The sequence below is a fragment of the Dinoponera quadriceps genome, unplaced genomic scaffold (genome assembly GCF_001313825.1).
Source record: "Dinoponera quadriceps isolate SergipeBrazil2010 unplaced genomic scaffold, ASM131382v1 scaffold4009, whole genome shotgun sequence".
NCBI classification, from domain to species: Eukaryota; Metazoa; Arthropoda; class Insecta; order Hymenoptera; family Formicidae; genus Dinoponera; species Dinoponera quadriceps.
Genome location: NW_014557992.1, coordinates 686624 through 702583, shown reverse-complemented (window position 1 = coordinate 702583; position 15960 = coordinate 686624). Strand labels below are relative to the sequence as shown.

The window sequence follows — 15960 nt, the reverse complement described above, 5'->3', positions numbered from 1 at the left end:
CTTAATTATTCCTCGGGGACATGTCCGCCGAGAATGCGTGCTATATATGTCCTTACAGCGTGCGCCGTAAGGTATCCCTCGCCGTTGCTATGGTAACAAATGTCAAAACTATGAAGGCTCCACCACGTGCGTCGTTCACATCGTAGCACTGTGCTCAGTTACCTTCTTCGAATTTATTAGCTCAATAATTAAGAATTCATAATTATGGATAAAGGTGTACCGTCGGATTTGCAAAAGTGGTTGAGGAAGTGTCTGAGAAAGGAGTTCGGGAGTATCATACAGAGCGACATAGACAAGGAGCAAAGCAGCGGCGAGATCGCTCACAGGCTTACGCAGTCCAGGGACATGGCGAGTCTGTTGAATTCCATGAAGATGGTGATCACCGAGCAGTACGTGACGGTCAAGCCGTCGTCCGCGGCGTCGCGTACGCAGTCGTCGCTCTCGTTCACGAGTGATCTCATGACGGACGACTGGGCCACCTCTCCGCAGGGAGAGGAGGGGGAGCAACACAGTTACATCATCGAAAAGATCAGTCGCGACAAGCCGGTCCACGTGAGACTGGCTGGCTACGAAATCCTGTTGAAGATCGACTTGTCGAACGTGAACAACAGTCCTCACTGGGACGTTCTGCAGAAGGCGTTGCTGGACGGCCTCACGGATGACAGCAGGGCCATATTCGAGGCCAGCATGCAGGTGCACGCGAAGCTGCTGAGCAGCGTGCAGATGCACAGTATCTACGGCAATTTGCTGAATGCGTTCAACGCGCAGTATCACTCGCAGAAGGTGCGCGAGACCCTGCCGACTCTGATCTCCGGGATCAACTTCAAGTTCTTCCTGCACGAGAAACTGTTCTGCATAATGCATTTGATAATCCGCTACCAGGAAGAGTTGTTGAAGAGTGTCCGACATATCGACAAGACTACAGAGGATATCGTGGAGCAATTTGTAATCTTCCTCAGTACGCATAGCTTCGGCAACACGCTGCAACCAAAGACCTTGAACATGCTCAATGTCATCTCGGTAGTGGAGCCGCAAGCTAAGTGGAGCAAAAGGTGGCTGCACGGTCTGTCCATCAGGAGGACGTTCGTCGCCGCTTTGGCCAGGTCGCCGACGTTCTTACAAAACGTCGTGGAGTGCGTCCAGAACGGTCTGCGGGAGACACCCTGTTCCTTGTCCGCCGCCATCGTGGATGAGGGCAACGATCTGTGCATCCCCGGCAACACGATAGAGACCGTCACTTATCTGCACTGCTTGGTCTTCGTGTCGCAGCTCTGCAGCTACGAGACGGGCAGAGCGTTGCTGACGGACGGCTCGCTGAAGGCGCCGTTCGAGATCGCGAACTTCTTCACCGAGCTGTCCCGCTCTCTGAACAAGCTGGCGACGGAGGCGCCGAGCGGGGTGTACGACACTTGCCGCCACGCTCTGCGAAGCGTGCTGAACGTGTCGGAGGTGTTGTACAACGCAGAATTTTATCACGCCACGTTGTGCCACTTGACGTCTCTCCCAGGGAACGACGTCAAGATCTGGCCGCACACGTTGGACGTGATCTCCCACATGCTGGACACCGCGGACGGTCCGGAGTTTTTGACTACAGACTGCAAGCAACACTCGAGCGCGAGTTCCGAAGGCGCGCCGTCGAAATGCCCGGTCGCAATTTTCGTGCTGTACGCGTCGAATTTGCTGAAGCAGCCGTTCTCTATAATGGACATGGAATGTATCCTCGGTTCATTCGGGCTGATGGAGAAGCTGTTCGACGTGTACGACGTCTACGAGGCCGCGCAGGTGCAGATAGAGACGCAGTTCTATCCGGCCGTCGCCAACTTCTATAAGAAGATGAACAAGTACGGCGTCGAGAATGAGAATAAAATTCAGCAGCTCGACAGGTAATACGAGACCACGGATGGATTTGATTCTTGACTTACATAATGACTTCTAATTATTTAATCCGACAAAAAAATTTTCATGTATAATCATTATATGATCGTATAAAATCATATAGAAATATATAAAATTATGTATAATTATATAATTATATTTATATAATCTTATATTTCTATATGATTTTTTACATGATTATATATATTATTATATATGAAATTTTTTTTTATCGGGAAGGGAGGATATAACATCAATTAAAGTTAATGTAAAATGAAATCGTATAAAATCAAATAATACTAAATAACATTTAGTAGAAAAGAGACATCTAATTATCTAATGTAAAGTCAGCTGAAATAATATAAAACAATATAAAAAATAATACGCAAACAGAAATATCTAATTGTCAAAATCGCGCGTTTCAGCGCCGTCAAGAAAGTTCTGCTGAAGATGGTATCGATACCGCTCGGCCTGCAAGCGCTCGTCAACGAGAAACTCGTGTTTGAGGAATTGATTCGCGGACTAATCGTCCCGTTGAGAGCATCCTGGAGCTCCACCGACATAGTCAGTTTCATCTCATCAGCCGGTTACTTCGATCTGGGCTACAAGGTGCTCGCGGATCTCGCACCTCACGTCCTGTCGACTCTGGTGTCGCAAATCTGTGCGAACGTGGAGGATCCCGCGCACTTCTACGATCCTTGGGATAGAGAGAACATCAAGGAGTTCCTGCACATACTCACGTTGTTCTCCCTGAACTTCAATTGTAAATAACACCAGCAACCGTTGCGCTATGTCTCATTCTGATTTATCTTGTCCGAGTAAATGATTCATATCGGAGCAGGTTTCGCGGCGTTTATGGTGAATGACGAGTCAGATAACGAGGAGAAGGATTACCCTTCGAACTTGTCGGAATTACTGCAGACCGCGGTGAACGAGGACTCGAGCTACCATCATTTGGGTCTCTTGTCCTTGAACGCGGTCATCTGGAACCTGGATGCCTATGTCCACTTAGTGAACTCGCTGAACTTTGAGGTAATACGACAAACACACTGCTGGAGACAAATGTAATGAAAAGGATAATTAAAAATCAGATAAAAAGAGAACGTATGATTATAATTACACACAATAATAGATGTACGATTTGTAGGACGCGCTATTAAATATTCAGAAGGAGAGCACGATCATGATTGAAGTACGCGAGGAACAAGCTGACAACGAAATGGATTACGAGCGGTCTATGATAGACGACGACGACGGTAACGAGAATTATGAGCCAGAACTGACGAAAGAATACGTGATCGACGATTCTAGTTTGCTGCGGTACGATATATTATTAAAATCCTACTACGTGGCTCACAAGAGGAAGCAGTACGCGATGCCGTTGGAAGAGTATCAGCTCTTTTCGGAATACCCACCGCCCAGGATATACGCGGACACGATGAATTATTCCGACGAGGAATATGATTCGGAGTTAAACGACATGTTGCAGGAAAAGAGGCCTGGATTGTTGGACATCGGTTGGGTGTCGCAGGTTCGAGCGGCTCATAAAGCGTCGCGATACCCGATGAAGGTGATTCCCTGAATTAGAGCTCAGATAAAAAAAGTGAAAGAAATAAGAAATAAAGAATTGAATAGAGATAAGTAAGAACAAGGAGTTCAATGTCGACATAACGGATAATCTGGAATTGATCCATAATAAAGGAATAGAAAACTAGGATTAGGAACATAGTCGGCATACTGTTCATTGTAACTTGAGGATTGCTTATAGGGCTTAGTAGTTGACTGAAAATTAGACAAAATATCTAATGATCATTAATATACAAATGAAAGTCAGTTTGAATCAATCAATAATTATCAAGAAAATGATGAGCATTAAGGCTCCTGAATAGTCGCTGCGACTATCCTTATTTGATGACGTCAGAAATTCATCAGAAAATAGTAAAAGTGATGATCTCGTTTTACAATATCTCTTACATCTTATTTTCCATTTCTTTTATTGTGTTTTAAATTCTAGACTATTTTAAACTATAATTTATTCCCGGTATCTTATTATTAATTCTCTATATTGAATTTCTCGTTCCTTATTCCTGTCATTGTGTCTGAGCACTTGGCGCGCAATCTGATCGAATCGATGAATCAAATTTACACACAGGGAAATTTACTTTAGAATTCCGTTATAACGAATTTACTGAGCCAAATGCACAAAGCCATTCCGACCGCGGAGTGGGTGGAACAATTCGTGTGGCAAGAGAATATAACGTACGACGCGGACTATTGGGTCGCAGAAGACGCGCACGCGATCAACGTCGCTCTGAGTTACGCGGAGCAACAGCGGATCCTGAAGAACGACGACGATACCAAGCAGAACTTGAGGCAGTTCATTCATTCCGCCTACATGTTCATACAGTACAACAAGCCGAGCAAATTCGAGGGCTTCGACTGGTTCTTGGCGACAGTGTTCATTATCTGCGACGGAGATCTAGATAAGTACGTTACTCCAGATGACTCGAATCAATTCACTTGCCACCAGAGAAAGAGAATCGGGGGAGGTGAATTTAAGCCTCAGCTGACCGCGAATCAATCGCTCGACGGCGTCCTTGTTTCAGTCAACATTACCGCTTCGCGATCGAAAGACGGTAATAATCGCCACATAATCACGAAGACGTAAAATCGATCGAACAAGCTTGTCTCCCTCGATATCGATTGACTCGAGCTAATCATGTATCATCATCGGCACATCGGGTCTCAGGTTGAAAACTTGTCTTTCATTTAGTCATTACACACATATACACACACAGTATAACGACCCTCAGTCGCTTGCTCTCATCATTGACCTCTTTCATACCGGGTGATACACGATCATCAGCGATAACTGATTACAGGTGCAAGACCTTCATCATGCAATTGATTCAATTCCCATCGACTCTGCTTCTCTGGCCGAAGTTGGGCCATGTTATGGACGAGAGGAATAACGAGAACACCAGCTCGCAATTCACCTTCATGCAAGTTTTAGAGGCCATGGTTAATATCGAGCTCCCGAATATCAAATACGCGCTGAAGGTGACTAGATTTATATCGTGCGGAGAATATTTGATGCCTGAACGATGAAATCTAACGTTCTCTCCGATTTAAACGCGACAAGGATGTATGCGGTATCAACTGGTGGATGATATTCAATAGAATGATATCGCAATGCTTCTGGGGAATTCTTCCGTGGAGCGAGATAGTTCATTTCGTCGCGATCTGCATCCTGTACCCGCCCGATTACATGGTATACCACTGCGTGTCGCTTTTGGTATTCTGTCAGGAGCTTCTGCTGGAGGATTTAACGAGCGGGAGAATGTGGCCGGAAAATATGGTATGTATCTTGAACACGGTGGAATTATTTATGACATGTACCGTCGGTTAATTCGCCAAATGTATTTTCACACAGGTGTTAGACGAGTACCGTTGTCACAATTACATTACCTACATGGATAATTTAGGTCAGCGATACAGAAACCGAGTTTTACCGGCAATGACGAAAAACATTAATTCAGAAGATGAGATATAAAACATCAATTATCTCGATTTATATTTGAAATACGGGGAAGTGTTGACGAAAAAGTGCGTTACCGTCCGTGTAGATAAAAATAATGTAAACTTCGACATGTAAAATATTTTATAGATCCTTTTACACCAAAGTGTGTATGTGTGCGTGCATGAGTGCACAATTATGTGTACAATTAAACGTTAGCAAAACAATTGTATTTCTATAACAAGTAGTAATTGACCGTTACGTAATAATTAATAAAATGGTTCTCCCTTTATTTCCTATAAATGCTTTCAGTTAGCACATCAACTATGATGAACGTACATACATTTCGCGTATCCCTATGAGAACGTTTCGTGTACAGACTGTATTTAGAAATCAGCGTGTACAACACGGAGTAGCGCTGCTAACGTCATATACAATTCGCATACCTGCAGAGTGCGGCGATATTCGTCTGTGAGTTTTCCATCGATAACAATACCCCGAACAAGGAAGCCGAAACTTTTTTACATAAAGTACAGTAACCTCGTAGTATTGTCATTCATTTTCTTATTTGCCGATCAAACAAATTAATCATCGTGAATAGTAAATACCTTCGCTACTTCGTTCAGATCGTCATATTTTGTACCTTTCGCGAGAACCTAAAGTATGGAATTGGTAAATTCGTAAATTTTTAGGAAATATCATATTGAACTATGATTGAATATGACAAGAATTAAAGAGAGAGAGAAGTTGATTAATACCTCAGTAATATCTATAATCATCTTACCTGTTTGGCAATTCGGATTCGGTTGAAGATATTCCACAGCACTATTCCTACTACAATGTCGTCTTTGAGATAAAAAATAACGCCTTTGTTAAAATCCTTCTTGGATTCTTCTTCTGATTTCGTGTTATGTTCAGACGTTTCTTTCTTTTCTGAATTCGTATAATCAATGTTCTTTACGATTTGCGACGCTTCTTCTGATTTTATGTCAGATTGTTTCTCTTCGGGATTTGACTTGTGTTTCTTGGAGGAGAAGAACGTAAAAGAAAAATGGTTTCAATTAGATATACTTTGTATCGAGAGGTGTTTACTTACTTCGTTAGGATTAGCAGTCGACTCCGCGTTTCCTTCCTTCGCGCTTGCTTTCGCGAAGACTGCAACAGTTGGTAAGGACGAGTCTACGATACCTACTGCTTCATATCCCACATCAGGTCCCAAGTCAGACCAGAACATCGCTTGGTGCAAATACGGTTTACCTGCGAACCAAGTTCGCGTATCCTTTTGCTCGCTCCTCGTAATTATCAATATTCCGGAGAGATATCAATGAATTTATTAAGTTACCTGCACCGGTCATATTTTCCCCAGCTAATCTTCCAGAGATAACGGCATGATCATGATGTTGGACCCTTCTTCTACCAAGAACAATGTCGTAGAAGCACGCTGCATCACCAGCAACCCAAATATTGCTTCTCGCCTCTAACTCGGCGTTAACAAGGAATCCTCCTATCTGAGGATCCGTCTCCAACCGAGAAGTTTTCGCCAGATCCGTATTTGGTTCAGCACCTACCGCTACTATCACTCGATCAACGTTCATCTTATCAATAAAACGAAATGAAGCTCGATTAGTTCACGAAAATGTCAACGAAACCTCTCAATGTCAATGCTAACATACAGTTTCACCACCAGTGAGAACGAGAGACAGTTGACTGTCTTTGTATCTAAAATCCTCGACCTCTTTACTGGGTACAACTTTAACACCTTCAGCCTTGGCCTTATTCGTGGTCCACTCGCTCAAGTATTCTGGCAACACTTGATCCATTATAAATTTCTCTCTGAAGATTTGGTAAACGTTTTTAGATTTATCTGAAAAGGGGAGATTTTACATATTACTAATATTCTTTCAAGTATCAAAGATTATTCCGTTAAAAAATAAATAAATAAAACGTACAATTCCTAGCGAGCACACAGGCTAGTTCCGAGCCCAGAAATCCGCCACCGATGACCGCGATATTTTTGCATTTGGAATCGGCCACACTTTCTTCCAGATCGAGAAAATCTTCCTTTGTCCTGTATGTTGTGATCTTGTCTTTCACATTGTCCTCGGCGGATTCAAACACAGAGAGATTTTTCGGAGTTGAACCTGCGAATACAATCGCATGTGAGAAAGACCCAATTCTAAATTTACTCTGCAATCTTACTTCGATACATTCGATGGAACTTACCAGTTGCTATGAGACACTTGTCATATTTTATCTCATACCCGTCCTCGAGAATCGCCTTTTTGTTTAAAACATCGAGTTTTGTCACTTTCCAGCCTGTGGCTACAGCAACTCCGCCTTTTTCGGATTTTATAAGATCATCGATGTTTAAATAGAATTCACCTGGCTCATAGAATATGCTGCGACATAAATATAACGGGAAACTTCATACACATGTAAAACCATCATCATTGTACTAATAATATTGAATGCAATTAACACGATTTCCGATGATATAATTATTTAGCAACTCGTCAGAGAAAAAAATTGTATCACCAATGAGTCACCTATTCAGCATATGTTAAATCAATTGACTTCACCTCCTCTGAGTTCCATTCCACTGCTTAAAACGTAATTGCTGTGATGATTCTCTGTCTGTATTGTACCAAAGTTCTTTGGATAATGGTGGTCTCATGTACGGAAACTCTTCTTCCTCCGTTATTACTAAAACCTAGAAAGAAATATTTACTTGCTGTGTTTTTTCATAAACAAATTAAGTTACAATGTATTGACATATACTGTTGACACACCGTAGCTTTGGGATCCCTAGATTTAATTGACCTAAATGCTGAAAATGCAGCCGTTCCACCACCTATCAATAGATAAGGTATTTCTGGAGGTAATGACTGTGATTCTGTTGGAATTTTCGTTTTCTGCCTAAACCTTCTAAGCTTCCTCTTGTCTTTCTTTTCAGAAACTACAAAAATGATACACACAAATAGTATATTTGATTGAATTTCATTATCCTATCCAAATTCCTATTCAATTCTTGATTTAATCTTGTCTATTTATAGGCTAGGTTTCAACTCACCTGTCCCATCACCTTTCGACACAGTTAAAAATAGCTATTGAACATTTAAATATCAATTAGAAATATAAAGAATAAATTAATTAGTATTGTTAATTCGATATAGGATTACCAATACACTACCGTATATCCAGCGATTCCTGTTACAACCAAGGCAGTGAGCAAGTGCCAATATTGAAATTGATATTTCTTGCCACCTTTATCACCCGATTGCTTTTGCTCTTTATCAAATGGTGGCGGACAGGATCCATTAGGCAACGCACAGGCAGGAATCCCTTGTTCTGTCTTGCAATATTTAGGCACACATTCTTCTGGTTTGATAGTGGTGCCTGGCGTCTTCTTATTGCTCGCATCGCTACTGTAGTGTAAATTACTAATATTTACAGTCCCTGTAAACATTTTTAGTAAGTTATCAAAGGAACATTAATCAAGAAGGCGTTACCAAGAGAAATTCTTTGCTGACCAAAAGGCTATTACCAATGGCAATGCAGCAAAAGAGGAGAAAAATTAAAGTAACGTACGATATATGTAGCAATTATCATTCGTCAATCATAAAAAAAAAACTAGCACAGAAGGAAAAAAAGGTACGAAAAAATGAATTATCCCAAAGTGTGATAGTTTTCTTTTCTTTCTCTCTCTCTCTTCCTCTCGCGTTACATCATACGCCGCCTACTTCAGAGCAAACAGGCCGCGTGGAAGGTTGTAAACATAGTTCCGACTGCCCGGAAGCTGCGATTATCGCGGTCGTACGAACGTACCGCAGACGGTACTAAATCCATGATACGAGAGACACGAGCTGAACACTCTCTTTCAATCCGGAGAAAAACCAGCGGTAAAATAGGCGGGAAACGGGACGGGTTCCGCCGGGAAGCCTCGTGACCATTGCGGATCCCGAGACGCGGAGTAGGTCTCGCGGAGTAGCGAGAATACGTACGTCGATACGTACCCGCGTAATTAACGGGCTGATACAGGCGAGTCGCGTGCGTCAGCCTCGACGATAATCGGCCGATGACTCTGCCGCAGACGATCATCTTCGCCACGGGTCCACGTCGTCCGTCCGCTTCACTCAATATGGTGGCGCGGCGCGCCTCCCCTCAGCTGCTGCCGTTGCTCGCGTATACCTGTTGGCTGCTGCTCTCGGCCCCGACCGGAAGAACGAACTCGACGGTGCACGGCGTGGGACACTCCATCACCCGAAACACCTATTCTTCCACACTGTCCGTTCGTCCGTCCGTGTCTGTTTTTCTCCTTCGCCTGCTTCCTATCGCGCGCGCATCGGGTCGACTTTTCCCGTTTAGCTCGCCACCAAACCACTGAGGATTTCTCACGTGATGTGACGACGACAACACTGCTGGATAAAGGGATAAAACACGTAAATTTCCCAAGAGCCCTTTATACCTCGCTGAGTTTGCCGTCCATCCGGGTATATACGCACGTATCTAACCACACGGAGCACAACGCGCCGAAACTGTACGGGACGAATCGGCCGAGTGCAGCTAACTTCAGGCGCGATCGATCCGCCGGTCAGTCGACAAGAGCGCTGTAAGAATCAATGAGATACAATACGAGAGGAATTTCGCTTTCATTGAAGTTACAATTGGTAGAATCTCGGAGATCTGACACAGGGGTCTGGTGAATTTTTCTCATTTTTCTTACATAATCCGTTATCGACGTGACGCCACCATGCGGCGGTGTAACTTATCCATGGTAACGGGAGAAAGTTCCGCCCGGCGTCGCAGATGGCGCACGTTGTACCATTTTCCCGCGTTCGGCTTGTCGGCAGCGTCATCTAGTCGATTGACTCTTTTCGCTTTGGGACGCGTACGAAAATGGCGCCATTGACCTTCTTGCGGAGCAACGTCCTGCAAATTCTTTCGGAAATTTGTCCCTTATATTCGGCGAGTGGCGTATGAATTACTTGGGCAGGTAAGCAGACCGATCTGGCATACGTGAGATATATAACGCAACGATATCAAGCGAAGTAAGGTCTAAAGATTGTGTCAATCGGCAGGCTCGCTGTGATGTGTCGAGCGAACCGTTGAAAAATGGACGGTAATAGGATTCCCTGTTAGATACATGGCAATTATGGCGGATCAAACACTCATAGGGTAAGAATTTAATTCGTAGACATTATATATACAGTATATGCATATGCATATNCCCCCCCCCCCCCCCCCCCCAATCTACCGCTGCAACTAAACTATATACGAAATGTTATCGTCGAATTAATGGGCAATCAGTATCGTAACGAATACGATACCGTTTTAAGCTTCGATAATACATTTCTGCATCGATGTCACATGATTAGGTTAGATTTTATCGGCCAGCTTGTTTTTTGAATTATGTGGCTTCCGATCATTGTCGGACCGACGAATAAACGGTAAATTTGACGATTCTTCAACTACTCGACGATAACACGACGGTATTTGTAAAAGGATGTTTTCCAAGCGTAATATATGTATATTTAACGACGAAATATTTCTTGTTAGCATCATGAAACGCGATTCCATGTTTATCATCATCGGAACGACATCTGCGCGAGCTATCCGCGCGATATCGATGTTTAATGTTTGATTGTACATAATCCCGAGCGGGAAAACACTTTAGAAGGAAAGAGCAAATATTTCTATTAACGTTGATTCCTCGTGATTATTGTGAGAGCGCATATATCTCTCACGGTTTCGATTATCGTCCGATCGATCGAGTTTCATTCGGTCGAGTATTCCTTCGATTTCCGAGCTCGGTATTTATGGCATCGATATTTAACAGCCGACATTTAATTTTTTTATGATATACGTGGATGGATGAATGCAAATATTACGACGTTAACAAGATAAGACGCAACAGCGAGAATTCCTGGGCGATGGGTTATGTACATATAAATCTCGTATTATAATACAGTGGCGCAAATATAATTGCCATAACTCTCTCTCTCTCTCTCTTTCTCTCTCACTTTTTCTTTTTCTCGGGCATTCTCACCTGAGTAATCCCGTGTAATTTTACTCCTCTCTCTTCTTTGATTTAAATAAACTGCGAATAACGTCAGAAAGTTAAATGTCGGACGTACAAGCACTATTATATTTCTAATAACATTACGTGTGCAAATATGTATACGCGGATAATACATGATCTTTTGTTTGTGAAAGGTGGAAAACATACTCTTGTGCTAACTCGTGCACGAAATTATGATATTCATTATCGTTGAGCCACGCCCCACCACAATTACACGGGCGATGCGATAATCGATTTGATTAATATATAAAACACGGCGAAAACTATTCGGCGATAGTATATTCTCGAAACCTAACAGACGCTCTATCGTTCACGCTGCGTGTTAGAATGAAGATCTGCGTGTCCGTCCTCTTGGCTCTGGCCGCGGTCGCCATCGCCTTGCCCGTTGAAAGTACAACCAAATAGCGCAAAATGTCCTGAGACCATCTTGAACGTGTTTAAGACGTCCTGAGACACTTTCCGGACATTTTAGACACGTTCAGGAATAATTCTAGAATGTCTTATATTTTTGGAACGGTAATTCGAACATTGACCGCTAGGACCTAAGATACCCTCAAAATAATTATTTTTTGTCCGCAACCTTGCTTTAAGATATAAATATATATAAATAAGCAAATTGACCAATCACTGTCGTTTATTAAAAGAGTAATCGGTCATGGTTGGTCAATTTGCTTACGTCTTAAAGCAAGATTGTGAACAAGGAGTGAGCCATTTCTTTGAGTATATCTTAGGTCCATATTCGTGGATTAGCTTCGCAATCTGTCGTCGACAACTATGTAGTAGCTCAACGAAAGCTCAACTCCGTAATAAGCCGAATAAAATACGTTTTCGTTGAACATTGCGCGACGATACGAACGGGGGATGCATTATAGAGTCGAGGAGGTTTCCAGTCAAAACGATCCTATTTTTCGTCGGCTATCCCATTACGGGCGTTCGGGTAGTATCCGAAACAACTGGAAAGTTTCCGACACTTCACCGGACAACTGGGCAAAATCAATTCCGATCGAAAGTGGAATATTTTCCACGACTCGCGGTATTTTCGCGTCACGATCGAGAGAGATTGTTATAGTCCACTTTATCCGCGCTGTCTGCTCCTTTCGTTAACACTGGCCAACAAATTTCGTACCATAAATTGCATCCTTTTTGGATTTTAATTTTTCCCATTTATGTTTATATGTCGAAACAGAGAATGACAATGAAAAAAGATATTTTACTATAGTTTACGAAATATAGGCTATATTTTAATTTTTGTAAATTAATAGTACGAAGTATGAAAATAAAACAACAGAATGTATTTTTACTATAATTTCTTATTTTTATATTTCATACTGTCAGAAAAAGTAAAATTTCTTTCCAATGTTACATAACGAAAGAATAAAAATAGTCTCTATACTTCTACAGAAAATTAAAGACAAATTTAAAAAAGATGATTTTGAAGACATTTTTTTTCTCCGTACTACGAAAGCCTCAAATATCAAATTTCCTTTTGATTGTTATTTACTATATAATGGAAATTAGAACTAAGTTTTGATTTTAATTGTTATATTTGTGTGATCAACACTACAAAATTAATTAGAATTAACGGTTTAGGTCTAGGAAACAATTTTTATGTCGACTGTAGTGTAATCTCTATTTAACTGTTCGTTTGCAGATGACAACACGCAAGACTTGTCTAAGTTACTATTCGAAAACTACGTTCATCTTTGTGCACGTAGGACCACTTCCGATCTTCTTAGTGCTTTTAAGGTGAACGACTTCGCTTGCGCCGCGCACTGCATGTTACGTGGAAAGTCCGGAGGCAGCTGCAACAGTCGACGTGTCTGTGTGTGTCGCAAATCAGTCGCCGTACAAGTAAATACTTTTTTTCATAATTGCTGGTGCTTCGACGTGATTTACAAGTGATTTACAACTCGAAGAAAACGATCTTCGGTTTCTTTCCGAGTCGATTAGTGTGATGTATTTAAGTTGTTGGAGAATTTTATGCGGTTAATTCAGAAAACTCGCGTGTGTCAACAGCGTGTATATATAGTTCATAAAATATATTTTTTATAATACATATGCATTGTAATAGCCTGTAATGAAGTTTTCTTTCGCGATTTTTAATGAATCATGGAACACATAGTTTCAGAACCAAAGGAAGGGTTAAACTGTCTTTGGAAATATGAAATTCGTATTCGATTAAGATTTTACCAGTGAGTGTAACTCCTATCCTCCTCTCTAATCTATAGATTCGTCTTTAATAAATATTTAGATATCTAAGATGTCTTTAAGAAATATTTAAATATTTAGACACGAAAATCAATATTATATTCGCACGCCTCTTCATATTATTTTTCATTGCGTCTTTCTTTAAAAGCATATATATAATACTATATATATTATATTATCATACGCAAGCGTAGTCGAAGTCGCAATATTTTTATTTTAAATCGCGCTGCGACTTGAATGCGACCTGTGCGAATTTTATGAATAAATGGTGAATCCTCTTTTTCCCTATTTAGAGACACGACAGAGAACGCGCGGAGAACGAGAAGGGAAACACCGAAATAACCGTAGACCTCCAGTATAAATATACCGGTCGATTTTTCCTGCAAACGCGCTCGAGGAAATTCACCGATGCAGTCTCTTTCGTCGACATTTCGTCCCATATCGATCCGCTGGAAGCAAAAATTGCATTATCAAGACGCGCAATCTGGACTGATATGATAAGCTAAACGCGGACAAGATCGTTTCTTATCGCTTACCTGTCGCACACGCAAACACCGATACGATTCGAACCGGTGCAATGACCGCCGGTATGCAACGCGACTTGCCGCGAGTATGCAACGTGACTTGCACGCGGCGTTACTGAACTTGCAAGTGACCCTGCGATATCTTCCGGCATGTCCTTCCGACGGCCTCGGCGAGAACTCGAAGGGTTCGTATCCGTCTTCTAAAATGACTTGTTTATCACTCGTAAACTAATATTAAGATCAGGGACGGTGAGAAACGTTCGTATCGCGTATATGCAGGTGAATGCAATAGGTAATTTATCGTTCACCGTTATATGCTGTTTTACTGTATTGTTACTATGCATGTACAAACCTCCGGCTGGCGCTGCGGTCAAACGACGTGCGAAAAGCGGCGAAAACGCAAAGCGATCATGCTTCACGATCGCTAGACGCTCCGGGACTCGCGCAACCGATTATTTTTCCGTCGCCTGTTCGATCTCTTACATAGCGAGCGCGAATAAGTCCTACGATCGAGATTCGTCTTTCAACTTGATTATCTAAAAGCGATTCGTGAGACAATGAAATTACCGACGCCCGATCGCTGACACGCAGCGAATTCGCGCTGTAATCGTGGAAATCGATACTCGACTTCGTGCGGAGAAACGCGACGGTTTATACGCGTTGACTGGCGTACTACAGCGTCAAAGTGAATTTAATCGACCGAGATCTACCGTGCTACTCAATCTGATCGAAATTACATATGCAGTTACACGAGAAGACATGAATTGATCGTCACGTAATTCAGCCCTCCGAAAAAGAGGACAGTTAAAGCCGCAGTCGATGTTTAAAAGTACCGCACGTGATGCGATTCATCGCGATACGAAAACTGGCGCTTTGTTTTGCGAGGATATGGGAATATATCTGTTTCACTATTCCCTTCTCGCCATAACAACGGTTGCAGCAATGCCAGCGTTCGCCGGTGGTTTGTATTTGTTTTAATAGCTCACAAATATTTTCCTTATCTGCTCACCACTCGATTTATAGCTCACGGCATTTACGCATTCAAAATGTGCTCGCGGGTGACAGCTAGTATAACTATATAGAAATTCTGTACGCGCTGTTAATATTTCTTCCCCCTTTTTCCTCCCGTCACTTTTTTGCAACGCGAGGAGTCCGAAATAAATATCGAACGCGCTATTATCTTTAGAATATTTCTAATATTAATAATAAAACTGCAGATTTAAATTGAGTTGTGATATTTATGTGCACGAAGAAAAATAATTTTGCTGTTGCAACTAAACCATATCGTTGTTACTATGTATTTGTTGGCGATTGCAATGAAATTTAGTTAGCATAACCAGTTCTTCGTGTACGATTTTTCGAGGAGTATTGAAAACTGATAAGCGAAAGTTAATAATTTATGTAATAGTGTGTAGAGAGAGAGAGGAGGAGGGGGAAGAATAATTTATGCATGTATTCGAATTCGAGATACGAAAATAAAAGTACGAGAGTCTAAACAATGTCTGATATTTTAGGAGATCGAGACTGTTTCAATAGTGCCGTTTGATCGTTTTTATACAAGAGCATACTAATAGATAACATAGATGGACGAACCTACAGCATTCGAATCGGGAAGTTATCAGAGACGGGCAAGCAGTCTGCAGTCTCCATTGTCGTACAAAAGGTCGACCGAAAGGCAGGCGTTGTAACACGCTGAGACACACCGAGTGTATCGAAGGTAATAGTTCTTCGATTTTCGATAATTAAAATTTCTCGAG

The 15960-nt window shown here is 42.0% G+C and overlaps 3 protein-coding genes across 7 annotated transcripts; 2 read left to right on the top strand and 1 right to left on the bottom strand.

Annotated features, from left to right (window-relative positions):
- Positions 1-94: 94 nt before the first annotated feature.
- LOC106749585 (protein broad-minded-like) lies at positions 95-5552 on the top strand. 2 transcript variants are annotated; one of them, XM_014629214.1, is made up of 8 exons: positions 95-1883; positions 2301-2638; positions 2717-2907; positions 3023-3445; positions 4043-4362; positions 4758-4935; positions 5056-5233; positions 5309-5552. In XM_014629214.1, exons 1-8 carry the CDS (start codon positions 205-207, stop codon positions 5353-5355), a joined length of 3354 nt encoding a protein of 1117 aa, XP_014484700.1. In that variant the 5' UTR covers positions 95-204; the 3' UTR covers positions 5356-5552. The 2 variants fall into 2 exon arrangements, with proteins under 2 accessions (XP_014484700.1, XP_014484699.1); XM_014629213.1 differs by having other exon boundaries at positions 5018-5233.
- Positions 5553-5655: 103 nt separating this feature from the next.
- LOC106749587 (apoptosis-inducing factor 1, mitochondrial) lies at positions 5656-10122 on the bottom strand. Of its 4 annotated transcripts, none has more exons than XM_014629219.1 (13): positions 9895-10122; positions 9394-9810; positions 8583-8848; positions 8463-8496; positions 8182-8348; positions 7972-8102; positions 7616-7791; positions 7342-7533; positions 7066-7256; positions 6735-6987; positions 6489-6649; positions 6177-6416; positions 5656-6048 (listed from the first exon to the last, which is right to left on the bottom strand). In XM_014629219.1, exons 2-13 carry the CDS (start codon positions 9488-9490, stop codon positions 5977-5979), a joined length of 1980 nt encoding a protein of 659 aa, XP_014484705.1. In that variant the 5' UTR covers positions 9491-9810; positions 9895-10122; the 3' UTR covers positions 5656-5976. The 4 variants fall into 4 exon arrangements, with proteins under 4 accessions (XP_014484705.1, XP_014484704.1, XP_014484703.1 ...); XM_014629218.1 differs by having other exon boundaries at positions 9394-9807; XM_014629217.1 differs by having other exon boundaries at positions 9394-10122.
- A 1676-nt stretch (positions 10123-11798) lies between these two features.
- On the top strand, positions 11799-15266 carry LOC106749579 (defensin-like). Its single transcript, XM_014629205.1, has 3 exons — positions 11799-11862; positions 13099-13322; positions 13973-15266. Exons 1-3 carry the CDS (start codon positions 11799-11801, stop codon positions 14183-14185), a joined length of 501 nt encoding a protein of 166 aa, XP_014484691.1. The 3' UTR covers positions 14186-15266.
- The last annotated feature ends 694 nt before the right edge of the window (positions 15267-15960 follow it).